Genomic DNA, 15,055 nt, shown 5'->3' with positions numbered 1-15,055 from the left:
CGTATTGATGTATCAAGGAAGCTTTGAGCTCTTAGGTGAGCTACTGATGATGTGTTTCACTATAATTTGCTTCTTAGAGGCTCTAAACCAATGCTCATTCTTTTAATACACCTGTCATCCTTCTTCCAGTGTACCTGTTGACATCAATTCCTAAGCCTTTGGAGGATTCTGCAATATAAATCGAGTTGATTCTCAGCTTCCCCATTACAGTCTCAGGATTTGATCTTCTTGGGTCTGATGAATTATTTATCACTCATCAATCCACTTTCCAGGTTGAAAACCTGTACTATTCATATATCTTCATATGTTTATGGCTTTAAAAAAAATCCTTATTATGGTGTGTGACTGTAATGACATTGCTAAAAATAAGACTACTGATGTAATAAATTCTAAAATGTCAGTGACTTATAACAATAGAAGGTCTCCATCACATAAAATCCAGTGGAGGGAAGGGGCTGTTCTGAGAGGGCTCATTTGCACACACACATTTGAGAACACAGCTCGAAAGAAGCTGCAATAAGGAATATGCATAGGGTTGTCAGACTTAGCAAATAAAAATAAGATGCCAAGTTAAATGTAAGTTTTGGATAAACAGTAATTTTTTAATATAAGTATTTCCCAAGCAATATTTAGATCACACTTACACTAAAAAAAATCTGTTGTTTTTCAGAAATTCAACTTTAACTGGGTGTCCCGTATTTTATCTGGCAACCCTAATACAAGGCGTCCAAAGTTTCCCTGAATATCAATATCCAGGCAAAAGATGAGGAAGAAAAGGAGTAGAGAGTATATGGTTCCAGTTTGAGGAGAGTGAGGAGGAGCTGGTTCAGGCCTAGAAGCAGCACTCATTACTTTTCCCATATTCCACAGGCAGAACATGGTATCATGGCCCACACGAGAAAGGTTGTTTGAAAGTGTGGGCTGATGCTGTGCCCAGAAGAAAACAAATGAATTGTTGAGTGCAAAGTCAATTTCTGCCATACCAGGAGTCCATGATACATTAATCCACAAGAGCACTGCTCAGCAATATGGAGTGGTATTTAAGAGTAAAGACACTTAATCAGGGATTTGAGGGCTTGCGGTATATGAAAAATCATGAGCAAAGACATCTCAGCTGTCTACCTAAGCAGATACAGAGGTAGCATGACTCAAAGTAGAAAACAAAAAGACTTATGACTTAAAGTAAGCTGTTATTATATGTTCGTGTAATTTTTACCAGATGATTTTTCCTGCAGCTAAGATATACTTAAAAAGAGAAACAGTGCAATGAGAAATGCAAGACACTCTCAGAAATCCATATGTATATGTGTATACATATATAAATGAGAGGATTATGTGGCTTGTGAACAATGTCACCTAGATGGCAGTTGCTTGCTAAGGACAGTAGTCCAAAGACACCCTGAAGCCTTCAAACTTATGTGGACCATGATCATATCTCATAAAATTTCTCTAATTCATGCTACTAATTTCAGGAGTTTGAACCAGGGTTAAAATGATAAATGGCTTAGAAAAACTGTTTGGGTTGTTGAAAAGGTACAAAATCATATCAGCATATGGCTTTAACTAAATATAGATACCTGTTTAATATAGTGGAAATATGTTTTAATTCATGTTTCATAGAATCACACGTATTAGAAGTCAGTCTTCTGCTCTGAAATCTTCTTTATTTTGAAATTGAATCCATGGCTCACGTATCACTGTTTGTGTGGTGGTTTCTTAACCAGAAAATAGAAAGAATATTTGGAAAGCAATAAACCTAGCTGGGAGTGTTTGCCATGAAAATCCAGTTCAAATAAAAAAAGTGACATGAAGTGTAAGAGCCTCTTAAAAGAAGTCTCTATAATATTTCCCTTATTTTCTCGTTCCTCATCTTGTCCTTTCTAGACTTTGGTGGCCATGACACAAGGAAATAGCACTGAAGTGACTGAATTCTTTCTTCTGGGATTCAGTGGCCAACACAAGTTGCAGCATGTCCTCTTCATTGTATTTCTAGTGATCTATGTGACCTCCATGGTGGGTAATGTTGGAATGATCCTACTCATCAGGACAGATTCCAGACTTCAAACACCGATGTACTTTTTCCTACAACATTTGGCTTTCGTTGACATCTGTTATACCTCTGCTATCACTCCCAAGATGCTGCAAAATTTGACAGTAGAAAATAAATCAGAGGAGGGAGTCAAGATGGCGGCGTAGGCAGACTCTGAACTCACCTCCTTCCGTGGACACAGCCAATTTACAACTACTCGTGGAAAAATTACCCCTGAGACAGAGCTGAAAACTGGATAAGAGGAACTCCTGCAACAACGGACAATCCTAACTGGGGTGGAAGAGGCAGAGACTCCCTTCCGGAGAGGAAAAACGCCGCCTTCACAAGCCGCCAGCTTCACGGCCGCCGGGAGCAGCTCACAGGTACGCAGCCTCCCTGGAGACGCGGGGCCCTGAGCCGGGGAGCGCCCCTGCTGTGGGCATTGTGTGGACCCAGCACAATCGAGACCAGCGGCATAATATCTGACTTTGCTGCTACTAAAGCATTGGGTAGCATCCCCAGAAAACCCGGCTCACAAAGAAACTAAAACTGGCTCTTAAAGGGCCCGCACAAACTCACCCGTTCCAGAAAGCATCCTAAAATCACCAGAAAGAAAGGTGCACACTGCTTTGGTGACAAGAGACTCACCTAATAGGCCCTGAGTGCATCTCGGTGAGGGTGAGACCTCTCCAGGGACTGGGACATTGGCGGCGGCCATTGTTGTGGCCTGGTGTGAGCGTGCTGACACAGACGCCATTGGAGTTTTCCCTGAGACCTGCTAGCCCAGGGTCTGCTCCACCCGCTAGAGCACCGATTTAATCCAGCTCAGCCAGGGCAGGCAGCCCACCCTAGAGACTGGCCCCACCTAACAACAAACCCTCAGGCAACGTGTGGGCCTGCATAGATTGGTGACTGGATTTTCTGCAGCCTGGCAACTGAGCTGACTTGAGCGGGGCAGGGTGTGCACAAGGAGCGGGTGGAGAGTGTGGGGTGGTGGCGGAGTGTGTGGGGCTCCCGCCGTGGAGAGACTGGGTCCGCTTGGGGAGGTCGGGGCGCTCACACGGGGCAGGACTGTGTTGACTGTGTGTGTGGACCTGTGGGCGGCAGGGCTTGTCAGCTGCAGAAGACTTGTGCTTCTCCAAGACCCACATAGGAGGTTTGCCCCACCTTCCAAAGCCTGAAACAATTGGGTGCTCCTGTGCCTGAGGCCAGCCCCACCCAGCTGCAATCCTCAGAGAGCTGACAAGAGACCTAATAGGCTAGAGGTTTACAGCAATTCTAAGGCCCTGAGCCTAACAACCTGCCACGCTGGGGGCCTACTCACTTAAAAGAAATACTGCAACACAGATGTGGTATTAGAACTTGCAGCCAACTGTGCTGGGGCTCCTCACACCTGATAAAGAGACTGAAGGGCCCACAACAACTACAAGCAGCTGAGCATTACAACAGCTGGCCAGGAGCATAACTCAGCCTCCCTGGGCGCCTATAGGGAGAGCTAACAGGCCACAATAGAAGGACACACGTAGCCCACATAGGGGCCACCCCTGGAACATTGAGAACTGAGGGAAGCACACTGGAAGCCTCCTAAGCCATCACTTACATAAGGTCACCTATCCAAGAGCAGGAGACGTAGCTGACCTACCTAATACATAGACACAAGCACAGGGAAAGAGGCAAAATGAGGAGGCAAAAGAATACATTCCAAGTTAGGGAACAGGACAAAACCCCAGAAAAGGAACTAAGTGAAACAGAAATGAGCAACCTACCCGACAGAGAGTTCAAACTAAGAGTGTTAAGGATGCTAACTGATCTGGGGAGAAGAATAGATGAACTCAGTGAGAATGTCAACAAAGAAATGGAAGATATAAAAAAGAACCAATCAGAAATGAAGAATACAATACTGGAAATGAAAAATTCATTAGAGGGACTCAAAAGCAGAGTAGAGGATACAGAAGAACGGATCTGTGAGCTGGAAGAAAGACTAGAAGAAATTACCCAAGGTGAACAGGTAAAAGAGAAAAGAATTAAAAAGAGTGAGGACAGTCTAAGGGACCTCTGGGACAACATCAAGCGCACTAACATCCGTGTTATAGGTGTCCCGGAAGGAGAAGAGCGAGACAAGGGGGCAGAGAATCTATTTCAAGAAATAATAGATGAAAACTTCCCTAACCTAAGGAAGGAAACAGACATCCAGGTACAGGAGGCACAGAGAGCCCCAAACAAGATAAACCCAAAGAGGCCCACACCAAGACACATCATAATCAAAATGTCCAGAATTAAAGATAAAGAGAGAATCCTAAAAGCCACAAGAGAATGTCAAGTTACATACAAAGGAAACCCCATAAGGCTATCAGCTGACTTCTCAGCAGAAACCTTACAGGCTAGAAGAGAATGGCATGATATATTTAAAGTGCTAAAAGGAAAAAACTTACAGCCAAGAATACTCTACCCAGCAAGGTTATCGTTCAAAATGGAAGGAGAGATCAAAAATTTCCCAGACAAGCAAAAATTAAAGGAGTTTGTCACCAAGAAACCAGTGTTACAAGAAATGTTAAAGGGACTGATTTAAGGGGAAAAGAAAAGACCACAAATAGGAAAAATTATCTATTTCCACGATTAGAACGTAATGGATACAAATGCACAAAAAAGAAGTTGGATATGATATCAAAAACATAAAAGGAGGGAGGAGGGTAGTTAAAGAGTACAGCTTTCAGACAGAGGTCAAACTAAAGTGACCATCAATTCTGTATAGAAGAAGTAAGGAACAGAGAAGGACTACTAAAACACTGAGGGAAAAAAAAAAAAAGTTAAAAATGGCAGTAAGTACATACTTATCAATAGCTACTTTAAACGTCAATGGACTAAATGCTCCAATTAAAAGGCATAGGGTGGCTGACTGGATAAAAAAACAAGACCCATATATATGCTGCATACAAGAGACACACTTCAGACCTAAAGACACTCACAAACTGAAAGTGAAGGGATGGAAAAAGATACTCCACGCAAATGGCAATGAAAAGAAAGCTGGGGTAGCAGTACTCATATCAGACAAAATAGACTTTAAAACAAAAACTGTAAAACGAGACAAAGAAGGGCATTACATAATGATCAAGGGAACAATCCAACAAGAGGATATAACACTTGTAAATATCTACGCACCCAATGTAGGTGCACCTAAATATATAAAGCAATTATTAACAGACATAAAAACAGAAATAGACAGTAACACAATAATAGTAGGGGACTTTAACACTCCACTTACACCAACGGATAGATCATCCAAACAGAAGATCAATAAGGAAACATTGGCCTTAAACGACACACTAGAACAGATGGACCTAGTAGATATATACAGAGCATTCCATCCAAAAACTGAAGAATACACGTTCTTTTCAAATGCACATGGAACGTTCTCCAGGATTGATCACATATTAGGCCACAAAACAAGTCTCCATAAATTTAAGAAGATTGAAATAATACCAAGCATCTTTTCTGACCACAAAGGTATGAAACTAGAAATCAACTATAGGAAGAAAATCAGAAAAGCCACAAATACATGGAGATTAAACAAAATGCTACTGAACAACGATTGGGTTAACGAAGAAATCAAAGAAGAAATCAAAAAATACCTGGAGACAAATGAAAATGAAAATACGACATGCCAGAATTTATGGGATACAGCAAAAGCGGTTCTAAGAGGGAAGTTTATAGCAATACAGGCCTATCTCAACAACCAAGAAAAATCTCAAATAAACAATCTAACAATGCACCTAAAGGAACTGGAAAAAGAAGAACAAACAAAGCCCAAAATCAGTAGAAGAAGGGAAATAATAAAAATCAGAGCAGAAATAAATGAAATGGAGACCAAAAAAACAATAGAAAAATTAATAAAACCAAGAGCTGGTTCTTTGAAAAGATCAACAAAATAGACAAACCTTTAGCTAGACTCACCAAGAAAAAAGAGAGAAGGCACAAATAAGTAAAATCAGAAATGAAAGAGGAGAGGTTACAACAGACACCTCAGAAATACAAAAGATTATAAGAGAATACTATGAAAAACTATATGCCAACCAATTCGACAATCTGGAAGAAATGGATAAATTCTTAGAATCATACAACCTTCCAAAACTGGATCAAGAAGAAGTAGAGAATTTGAATAGACCAATCACCAGTAAGGAGATCGAAACAGTAATCAAAAACCTCCCCAAAAATAAAAGTCCAGGACCAGATGGCTTCCCTGGTGAATTCTACCAAACATTCAAAGAAGAGTTAATACCTATCCTTCTCAAACTCTTCCAAACAATTGAGGAGGGGGGGAAGCTCCCTAACTCATTCTACGAAGCTGACATTACCCTGATACCAAAACCAGACAAGGACAACACAAAAAAAGAAAATTACAGGCCAATATCACTGATGAACATCGATGCGAAAATCCTCAACAAAATACTAGCAAATCGCATACAACAATATGTTAAAAAGATTATACACCATGATCAAGTGGGATTTATTCCAGGTATGCAGGGATGGTTTAACATTCGCAAATCAATCAACGTAATACACCACATTAATAAAATGAAGAATAAAAATCACATGATCATCTCAATAGATGCAGAGACAGCATTTGACAAGATACAGCATCCATTTATGATAAAAACTCTGAATAAAATGGGTATAGAAGGAAAGTACCTCAACATAATAAAGACCATATATGACAAACCCACAGCTAATATCATCCTCAATGGTGAAAAACTGAAAGCTATCCCTCTAAGAACAGGAACCAGACAAGGATGCCCACTGTCACCACTCCTATTTAACATAGTATTGGAAGTCCTAGCCAGAGCAATCAGGCAAGAGAAAGAAATAAAAGGGATCCAAATTGGAAAGGAAGAAGTGAAACTGTCACTATTTGCAGATGACATGATTTTATATATAGAAAACCCTAAAGAATCCACCAGAAAACTTTTAGAAGTAATAAACGAATATGGTAAAGTTGCAGGATACAAAATCAACATACAAAAATCAGTTGCATTTCTGTACACTAACAACGAAGTAGCAGAAAGAGAAATTAAGAATACCATCCCATTTACAATTGCAACAAAAAGAATAAAATACCTAGGAATAAACTTAACCAAAGAGGTGAAAGATCTGTACACCGAAAACTATAAAACATTGCTGAAAGTAATTGAAGAGGACACAAGGAAATGGAAAGATATTCCGTGCTCTTGGATTGGAAGAATTAACATAGTTAAGATGTCCATACTTCCTAAAGCAATCTATAGATTCAATGCAATCCCTATCAAAGTTCCAACAACATTTTTCACAGAAATAGAACAAAGAATCCTAAAATTTATATGGAACAACAAAAGACCCCGAATAGCTAAAGGAATCCTGAGAAAAAAGAACAAAGCTGGAGGTATCACACTCCCTGATTTCAAAATATACTACAAAGCTATAGTAACCAAAACAGCATGGTACTGGCACAAAAACAGACACACAGATCAATGGAATAGAATCGAAAGCCCAGAAATAAACCCACACATCTATGGACAGCTAATCTTTGACAAAGGAGCCAAGAACATACAATGGGGAAAAGAAAGTCTCTTCAACAAATGGTGTTGGGAAAACTGGATAGCCACATGCAAAAAATGAAAGTAGACCCTTACCTTACACCATACACAAAAATTAACTCCAAATGGATTAAAGACTTGAATGTAAGACCTGAAACTGTGAAACTTCTAGAAGAAAACATAGGCAGTACGCTCTTCCACATCAGTCTTAGCAACATCTTTTCAAACACCACATCTGACCAGGCAAGAGAAACAATAGAAAAAATAAACAAATGGGACTACATCAAACTAAAAGCTTCTGCACAGCAAAGGAAACCATCAACAAAACGAAAAGACAACCTAACAATTGGGAGAAGATATTTGCAAACCATACATCTGATAAGGGCTTAATCTCCAAAATATATAAAGAACTCATGCATCTCAACAACAAAAAAACTACCAACCCAATTAAAAAATGGGCAAAAGACCTGAACAGACATTTCTCCAAAGAAGATATACAGATGGCCAACAGACACATGAAAAGATGTTCAAAATCACTAACTATCAGGGAAATGCAAATCAAAACTACAATGAGATATCACCTCACGCCCGTCAGAATGGCTATAATTAACAAGACAGGAAACAACATGTGTTGGAGAGGTTGTGGAGAGAAGGGAACTCTCATACACTGCTGGTGGGAGTGCAAACTGGTGCAGCCACTATGGAAAACAGTATGGAGATTCCTCAAAAATCAACGATAGAACTACCATATGATCCAGCTATTCCACTGTTGGGTATTTATCCAAAGAACTTGAAAACACCAATTTGCAAAGGTACATGCACCCCTGTGTTCATTGCAGCCTTATTCACGATAGCCAAGACTTGGAAGCAACCTAAGTGCCCATCAAGGGACGAATGGATAAAGAAGCTGTGGTATATATACACAATGGAATACTACTCAGCCATAAGAAACGACGAAATCCAGCCATTTGTGACAACATGGATGGACATTGAGGGTATAATGCAAAGTGAAATAAGTCAGAGGGAGAAGGTCAAATACCGTATGATTTCCTTCCTTAAGTAGTAGATAATAACAACAATAAACAAACACATAGGGACAGAGATTGGATTGGTGGTTACCAGAGGGGAAGGGGGGAGGGAGGAGGGTGAAAGGGATAATTGGGTACATGTGTGTGGTGATGGGTTGTAATTAGTATTTTGGTGGTGAACATGATGTAGTCCATGCAGAAATAGAAGTACAATGATGTACACCTGAAATTTTTACAATGTTATAAACCAATGTTACTGCAATAAACAAAAAATTAAAAAAAAAAAAAAAAAAAAAAGAAAATAAATAAATATCATTTGGGGGCTGTGTCATACAATTCTTGGTTTATGCAACGTTTGCTACCAGTGAATGTTACCTTCTGCTGCAATGTCTGTGGACCGTTATGTAGCCATCTGTAACCCGCTTCGCTATCCTATAGTGATGTCTCGAAGAGCCTGCATCCAATTGGTAGCTGGTTCATATGTCATGAGCTCAATAAATGCTTCTGTACACACGGGTTTCACATTTTCACTGTCCTTCTGTAAGTCTAATACCATCAATCACTTTTTCTGTGATGTTCCCCCAATTCTTACCCTTTCCTGCTCCAACGTTGACATCAACATCATGCTAATTGTTGTCTTTGTGGCATTTAACTTGATGTTCACTGTGTCGGTTGTCATCTTTTCCTACACATACATCATGGTCGCCATCTTAAAGATGTCTTCTAATGCTGGGAGGAAAAAAGCATTCTCCACATGTGCCTCCCACCTGACAGCCGTCACCGTTTTCTATGGAACACTATCATATATGTACTTACAGCCTCATTCCAATAATTCACAGGAGAATATGCAAGTCGCCTCCATATTTTATGGCATTGTGATTCCCATGTTGAATCCCCTAATCTATAGTTTGAGAAATAAGGAGGTAAAAAAAGCTCTAAAAGTGATGGGGAAAAAATTCTTCTAGATTGCACAGAAACTGTTAAAATTCAGCACATGAAAGCGTCCAGCAGAGATGTTTGACCACTGTTTAATGTTTCTGAAATTAGGAACACATTCACATCTTAAACCAGTGCTACATCCTTTAACAGATAAGTTATTTGAACGCAGGAAATACAGCAGCATCTCATGGGACTAATTTTCCCTTGGATATAGTTTGAAAAACATATACTACCCATGAAGAAGTACATTGTTATGATTCTTTAATAAGCTATGAAGTATGTATAAACTTTACAGAGTATTTAGTTGTTTCAAATACGTTCTTAAAGCCTAGACAATCCCAATTTTGTTTAAAATCAATATTAACATTAATATTCATTATTTCCCATTCATTTAAACATGTTTCCTAAATCATCTAGAAAGAGACTGTTCATATGTTTGTTCCAATTATTGCATAAACCTGAATGTAAAATAAACATACTTCTTTGAAAAGCTCCTTATGACTCAGGCTGTTCAGTCTACCTAATATTGCTATACTAGTTACATTCTCTATTGCTTGAAAACACTTATCTCTTATGTGATGTTATGACTTCTGTCATTAGTTGCCCTATTTATTCTGAATCCATCTCTTTCTTGCATGAGGTAAGGAAACTGGAAACATTTTCTATATCTCTCTCCAATAGAGATAGAAAATCTCAACTGTAGATGTATCTAAAAACCTGAACAATAGTTGTTCATTTATGAAAGGCACTCCAATCATTTTAATCTAGACAAATAAACTATAGGAATTCTGTGAGAATTTGAAGGGACGCCAAGAGCCCTTTGAATCAGGAAGATAATCTGTTGATAAGAAAGTGTTAATAGATAGGCTGATGGAAACCCCCACATGAATCTAGAGATGTCATACTAGCTAGATGAAAAACTAGTTTCACACCAAAATAACAGCAGACAGTCTAATGAATCACCCAGAAAAGGTACTGCTAAGTAACAGCACAGGAAATTTGGGCAAGAGAAGAAGATACATTTTTCAAATAAGATGTCCTGCATAAATTCTAAAAGAAGAGGAAAAATTAATTTGAAGTCTATGTAGGATGACTAGAATCTCCCCAGCAAAGACTCTGTCTTTATAAAGTAAGGGATCTTCTCTCCAGGGCAGGTGTAAGTATTTTCAAAAACCAGGACTAGGGGCAGTTGCTTGAGCATCATTGGCATCGTAGACAGAGGATGTACTAATGCCCTGGAGGGGAAAAAGACTAACGTACAGCATGTTGACTATAGTTAAAATATTGTACCATACACTTGAAATTTACTACAATTTCAAGTATATTTTAAGCATTGTCAACAAAGCAAAAATAATAAAGAAAAGGATAACTAGGTGAAGTGATGGGTATGTTAATGAGCTTGATTGTGGTGATCATTTTGCAATTTTATACTGATAATAAAATATCAAGTTGTACACTGGAAATATATACAAGCTTGGTCAATTTTCCCTAGGGAGAAAAGATGATAAAAAAAGAAAAACTTAGTACATGTTGAGAATTCTAAGTGGTCAAATTGGAAATAGGGCACTAAAGGAAGTGTCACATAGTACTCTGCATTCAATACTGAGGTGAACATAATCTGAAAAGGAAATAAGCTCTGTGAGAAATAGTGAAATCCATGAGGCTAATGGGAAGAAGGAAACAGTTGATCTGGGGTCTGACCCGGGAATGATTAGTGATTCTTAGCATTTATCCAAGAAGGAATCTATTTTTCTGACATTATATAGAATAGTAATTGTCTGATGTGGCATAATCATACATTGTTTCATAAATCATCAGCTATACTTTAGGCTGTTTGGGATCAGCCTAGACTGGGGAGAGCAGAAAAACAAAGACCCAAATGTTGACTGAATCAGTACTTTGTGTAGCCATTTACATATTTGCAATTTCAAACGTATACTCTGGGCTTAGCATAGAAGCTAATCATCTGGGAATTGCAAATTAAAACCACAGTAATATATCATCTAATAATAGTTAGGATGTCTATTAGCAAGAAAAAAAGATAACTACTGTCCACCAGGATGTGAAAAACTTATAACCCTTCTACATTGTTTGTGGAAATGTACAAATGATACCACCAGTATGGAAAACAGTAAGGAGGATCTTCAAACAATTTAAAAAAGAACTACCACATGATCCAGCAATTCCAATTCTGGGTATTTATCCAAAGAAAATGAAAACACTAACTGGTAAAGATATATGCACTGCCATGTTCGTCGCAGCATTATTTACAATAGCAAGATAAGGAAACAACCTAAGTGTCCATAAATGGATGAATAGATAAAGAAAATGTATGTGTGTGCATATATATATATATATATATATATATATATATATATATATATATGCACACACAAAGGAATATTATTCAGCCACAGAAAAGAATGAAATCTTGCCATTTGCAGCAATATTCATGGACCTTGACAGCATTATACTAAGTGAAATAGGCAGAGCAAGACAAATGCCATATGATCTCATTTGTATGTGAAACTTGAAAAAAAAAATCAAGCTCATAGAAAAAGAGACCAAATTGAGTGGTTGCCAGAAGTGTGGAGTGGAGGGTCAGCAAAATAGGTGAAAGGGGTCAAAAAGTACTAACTTATTGTTATAGAATATATAAGTCATGGAAATGTAATGTAATGTACAGCATGGCAAGTTAATAACACTGTATTGCATATTTGAAAATTGCTAAAAGTATAAATCTTAAAATTCTCAGCAAAAGAAAAAAGAATTGTGTAATTATAAATGGTGACAGAAATTAACTAGACTTATTATGGTGATCATTTAGCAATATATACAAATATTGAACATTATGTTGTACACCTGAAACTAATATAACATATGTCAATTATATCTCAATAAAAAAATCTGTAGCATATTTTGGCCAACACAAATAATATGATTGTGATAAGATAAGAACAGTAATTTTATATATTTAAATGCAACTATAATGAAAATTCTAGACAAAATACCTTGGAATTCAGGAATGCACTTTTCAGATGGAAGTGAAAATCTGTTAGTAACTTGTCTTATTCATGACTAGACTAAAGATGTAAATAAATTCAGACTTGGTTAAAAATACACGTTACAGTGCACATGAAACATTCTCAAAGGTAGACCATATGTTGAGAACAAAACAAGTCTCAATAAATTTAAGAAGACTGAAATCATATCAAGCAACTTGTGTGATCACAGTGCTATACAACAAGACATCAACCACAAAAGGAAAGCTGGAAAGGTCAGAAATGTGTGCAGATTAAATCATATGCTACTGAACAACTATTGGATCAATGAATAAATCAAAGAAGAAATAAAAAAAAAACCTGGAGACAAATGAAAATGACAGCACAACATAAAACTTATGGAATGCAGCAAAACTGGTACTAAGAGGGAAGCATATAGCAATACTAACTTACCTCAAGAAACAAGAAAAACCTCAAAGAAATCTTTCTATCACTACACCTAAAAGAACTAGAAAAAGAAGAACAAATGAAGCCCAATAAGGAAATAATACAAGTCAAAGGAGAAATAAATGAAATAAGACTAAAAAGACAATAGAAAAGATCACTGAAACTAACAGTTGGTTCTTTAAAAGATAAATTGACAAACTCTTAGCTAGACTCAGTATGAAAAAAAAAAGAGAAGGCTCCACAAAATAAAATCGGAAATGAATGAGGAGAAAATACAATGGAAACCACAGAAATATAAAGGATTATAAGAGAGTACTGTGAAAAACTATATGCCAACAAATTGGGTAACCTAGAGGAAATGGACAAATTCTTAAAATCATACAGCCTTCCAAAACTGAATAAAGAAGACATAGATAATCTGAATAGATCAATCACAAGCACAGAGATTGAAACAGTAATCAAAAATTTCCCAAAAAACAAAAGTCCAGGACCAGATGGCTTCTTGGTTAATTCAACCAAATATTCACAGATTTAATACCTTTCCTTCTCAAACTGTTCCAAAAAATTGAAGAGGACAGGATACTTCCTAACTCATTTTAGAAAGCCAAAATTACCCTGATACCAAAAGCAGATAAGGGCAATGTGAAAAATGGAAAATTAAGGCCAGTATCACTGATGAACATAAATGCAAAAAGCCTCAATAAAATGTTAGCAAATTGGACACAATGAAATAGAAGGATCTTACACTGTTATCAAGGGGTATTTATTCCATGGACACAGGAATGGTTCAATATCTGCCAATCAATCAATGTTATTACACCAGATAAATGAAACAAAGAACAAAAATCACATGATTATCTCAATAGATGCAGAGAAAGAATTTGACAAGATTCAAAATCCTTTTCTGATAAAAACTCTAGATGAAAAATAAAGTAGAATGCATTGAAAATAGAGTAGACCACATGGAAGAGAGAACTAGTGGGCTTAAATATAGTAATCTAGAACTGATTCAGTTTGAAGAAGAGAGATAACTAAGATTTTTAAAAAAAGAAATTGTATGAGAAATATACAACTCAATTAGGAAAAGCAACATAAGGATAATAGATATCCCTTAAGGAGAAGAGAGGGAAAAAGGAGCAGAGAGCTAATCAAAGAAATAATACCTGAGAACTTTCCAAACCTGGGGAAGGAACTGGATATACAAGTACATGAAGCTAATAGAACTCTTAATTATATCAACGCAAAAAGACCTTCTCCAAGGCATATTATATTAAAATTGTCAAAAGCCAATGACAAAGAAAGAATATTAAACACATCCAGAGGAAGGAAAATAACTTACAGAGAACCCCCATCAGGCTGTCAGCATATTTCTCAGCAGAAACTCTACAGGCTGGGGGAGAATAATGATATATTCAAAATATTGAAAGACAAAAGCTATAAGCCAAGAATACTCTATCCAGCAAAGTTAGCCTTCAGATATGAAGGATAAATAAAAGCTTTCCAGAGAAACAAAAGATGAGATAGAAGTGCCTGGCAAGAAATGTTGAAAAGAACCCTTCTGCCTGAAACAAAAAAAGCAAAGCTTTAGAAAGCTTTGAGCTAGGTGATAAATAGACAGACAGAATCAAAAAATTGCAAGTCTATATCAGAATTGGTTAGTAAACACTTAAATATAACATAAAGGCTAAAGGGAAAGAGAGCATCAAAAATAACTATAAACACTACAGTTTGGTCACAAACTCACAACACAAAAAAGGATAATTTGTGCCAACAAAAACGTAGAAGGGAAAGAGAAAAAAGATTGAACCTGCATGGCTGCTGATGATAAGATGCTATCAGCAGAAAAAGTACTACCTCATCTACAAGATCTTTTATACAAACCTCATGGTAACCACAAAATAAAAAATCAGAGCAGAGTTACAAATCATAAATAAAGAGAAAACTAAGAAAAACATCACTGAAAACCACCAACCTGAAATGGCAGACAGGAATATAAGTATAGAACTTATAGAACAACCAGAAATCAGTAGTTGAAATGGTAGT

At 37.3% G+C, this 15,055-nt stretch overlaps 1 protein-coding gene across 1 annotated transcript; it reads left to right on the top strand.

Moving 5' to 3' along the window:
• Positions 1-1,896: 1,896 nt before the first annotated feature.
• Positions 1,897-9,704, top strand: LOC101394934 (olfactory receptor 5AK3-like). The gene is given in 3 exon segments (XM_014793098.2): positions 1,897-2,168; positions 8,933-9,000; positions 9,003-9,704. Coding segments are annotated over 3 exon segments (927 nt in total). The 3' UTR covers positions 9,590-9,704.
• Positions 9,705-15,055: the final 5,351 nt, after the last annotated feature.

This window comes from Ceratotherium simum, chromosome 34 (genome assembly GCF_057802395.1).
Source record: "Ceratotherium simum simum isolate JZ-2026a chromosome 34, ASM5780239v1, whole genome shotgun sequence".
Taxonomy (NCBI): Eukaryota; Metazoa; Chordata; class Mammalia; order Perissodactyla; family Rhinocerotidae; genus Ceratotherium; species Ceratotherium simum.
Note: the sequence above shows the minus strand (reverse complement) of the source record. Positions and strands in the feature narration are given on the sequence as shown.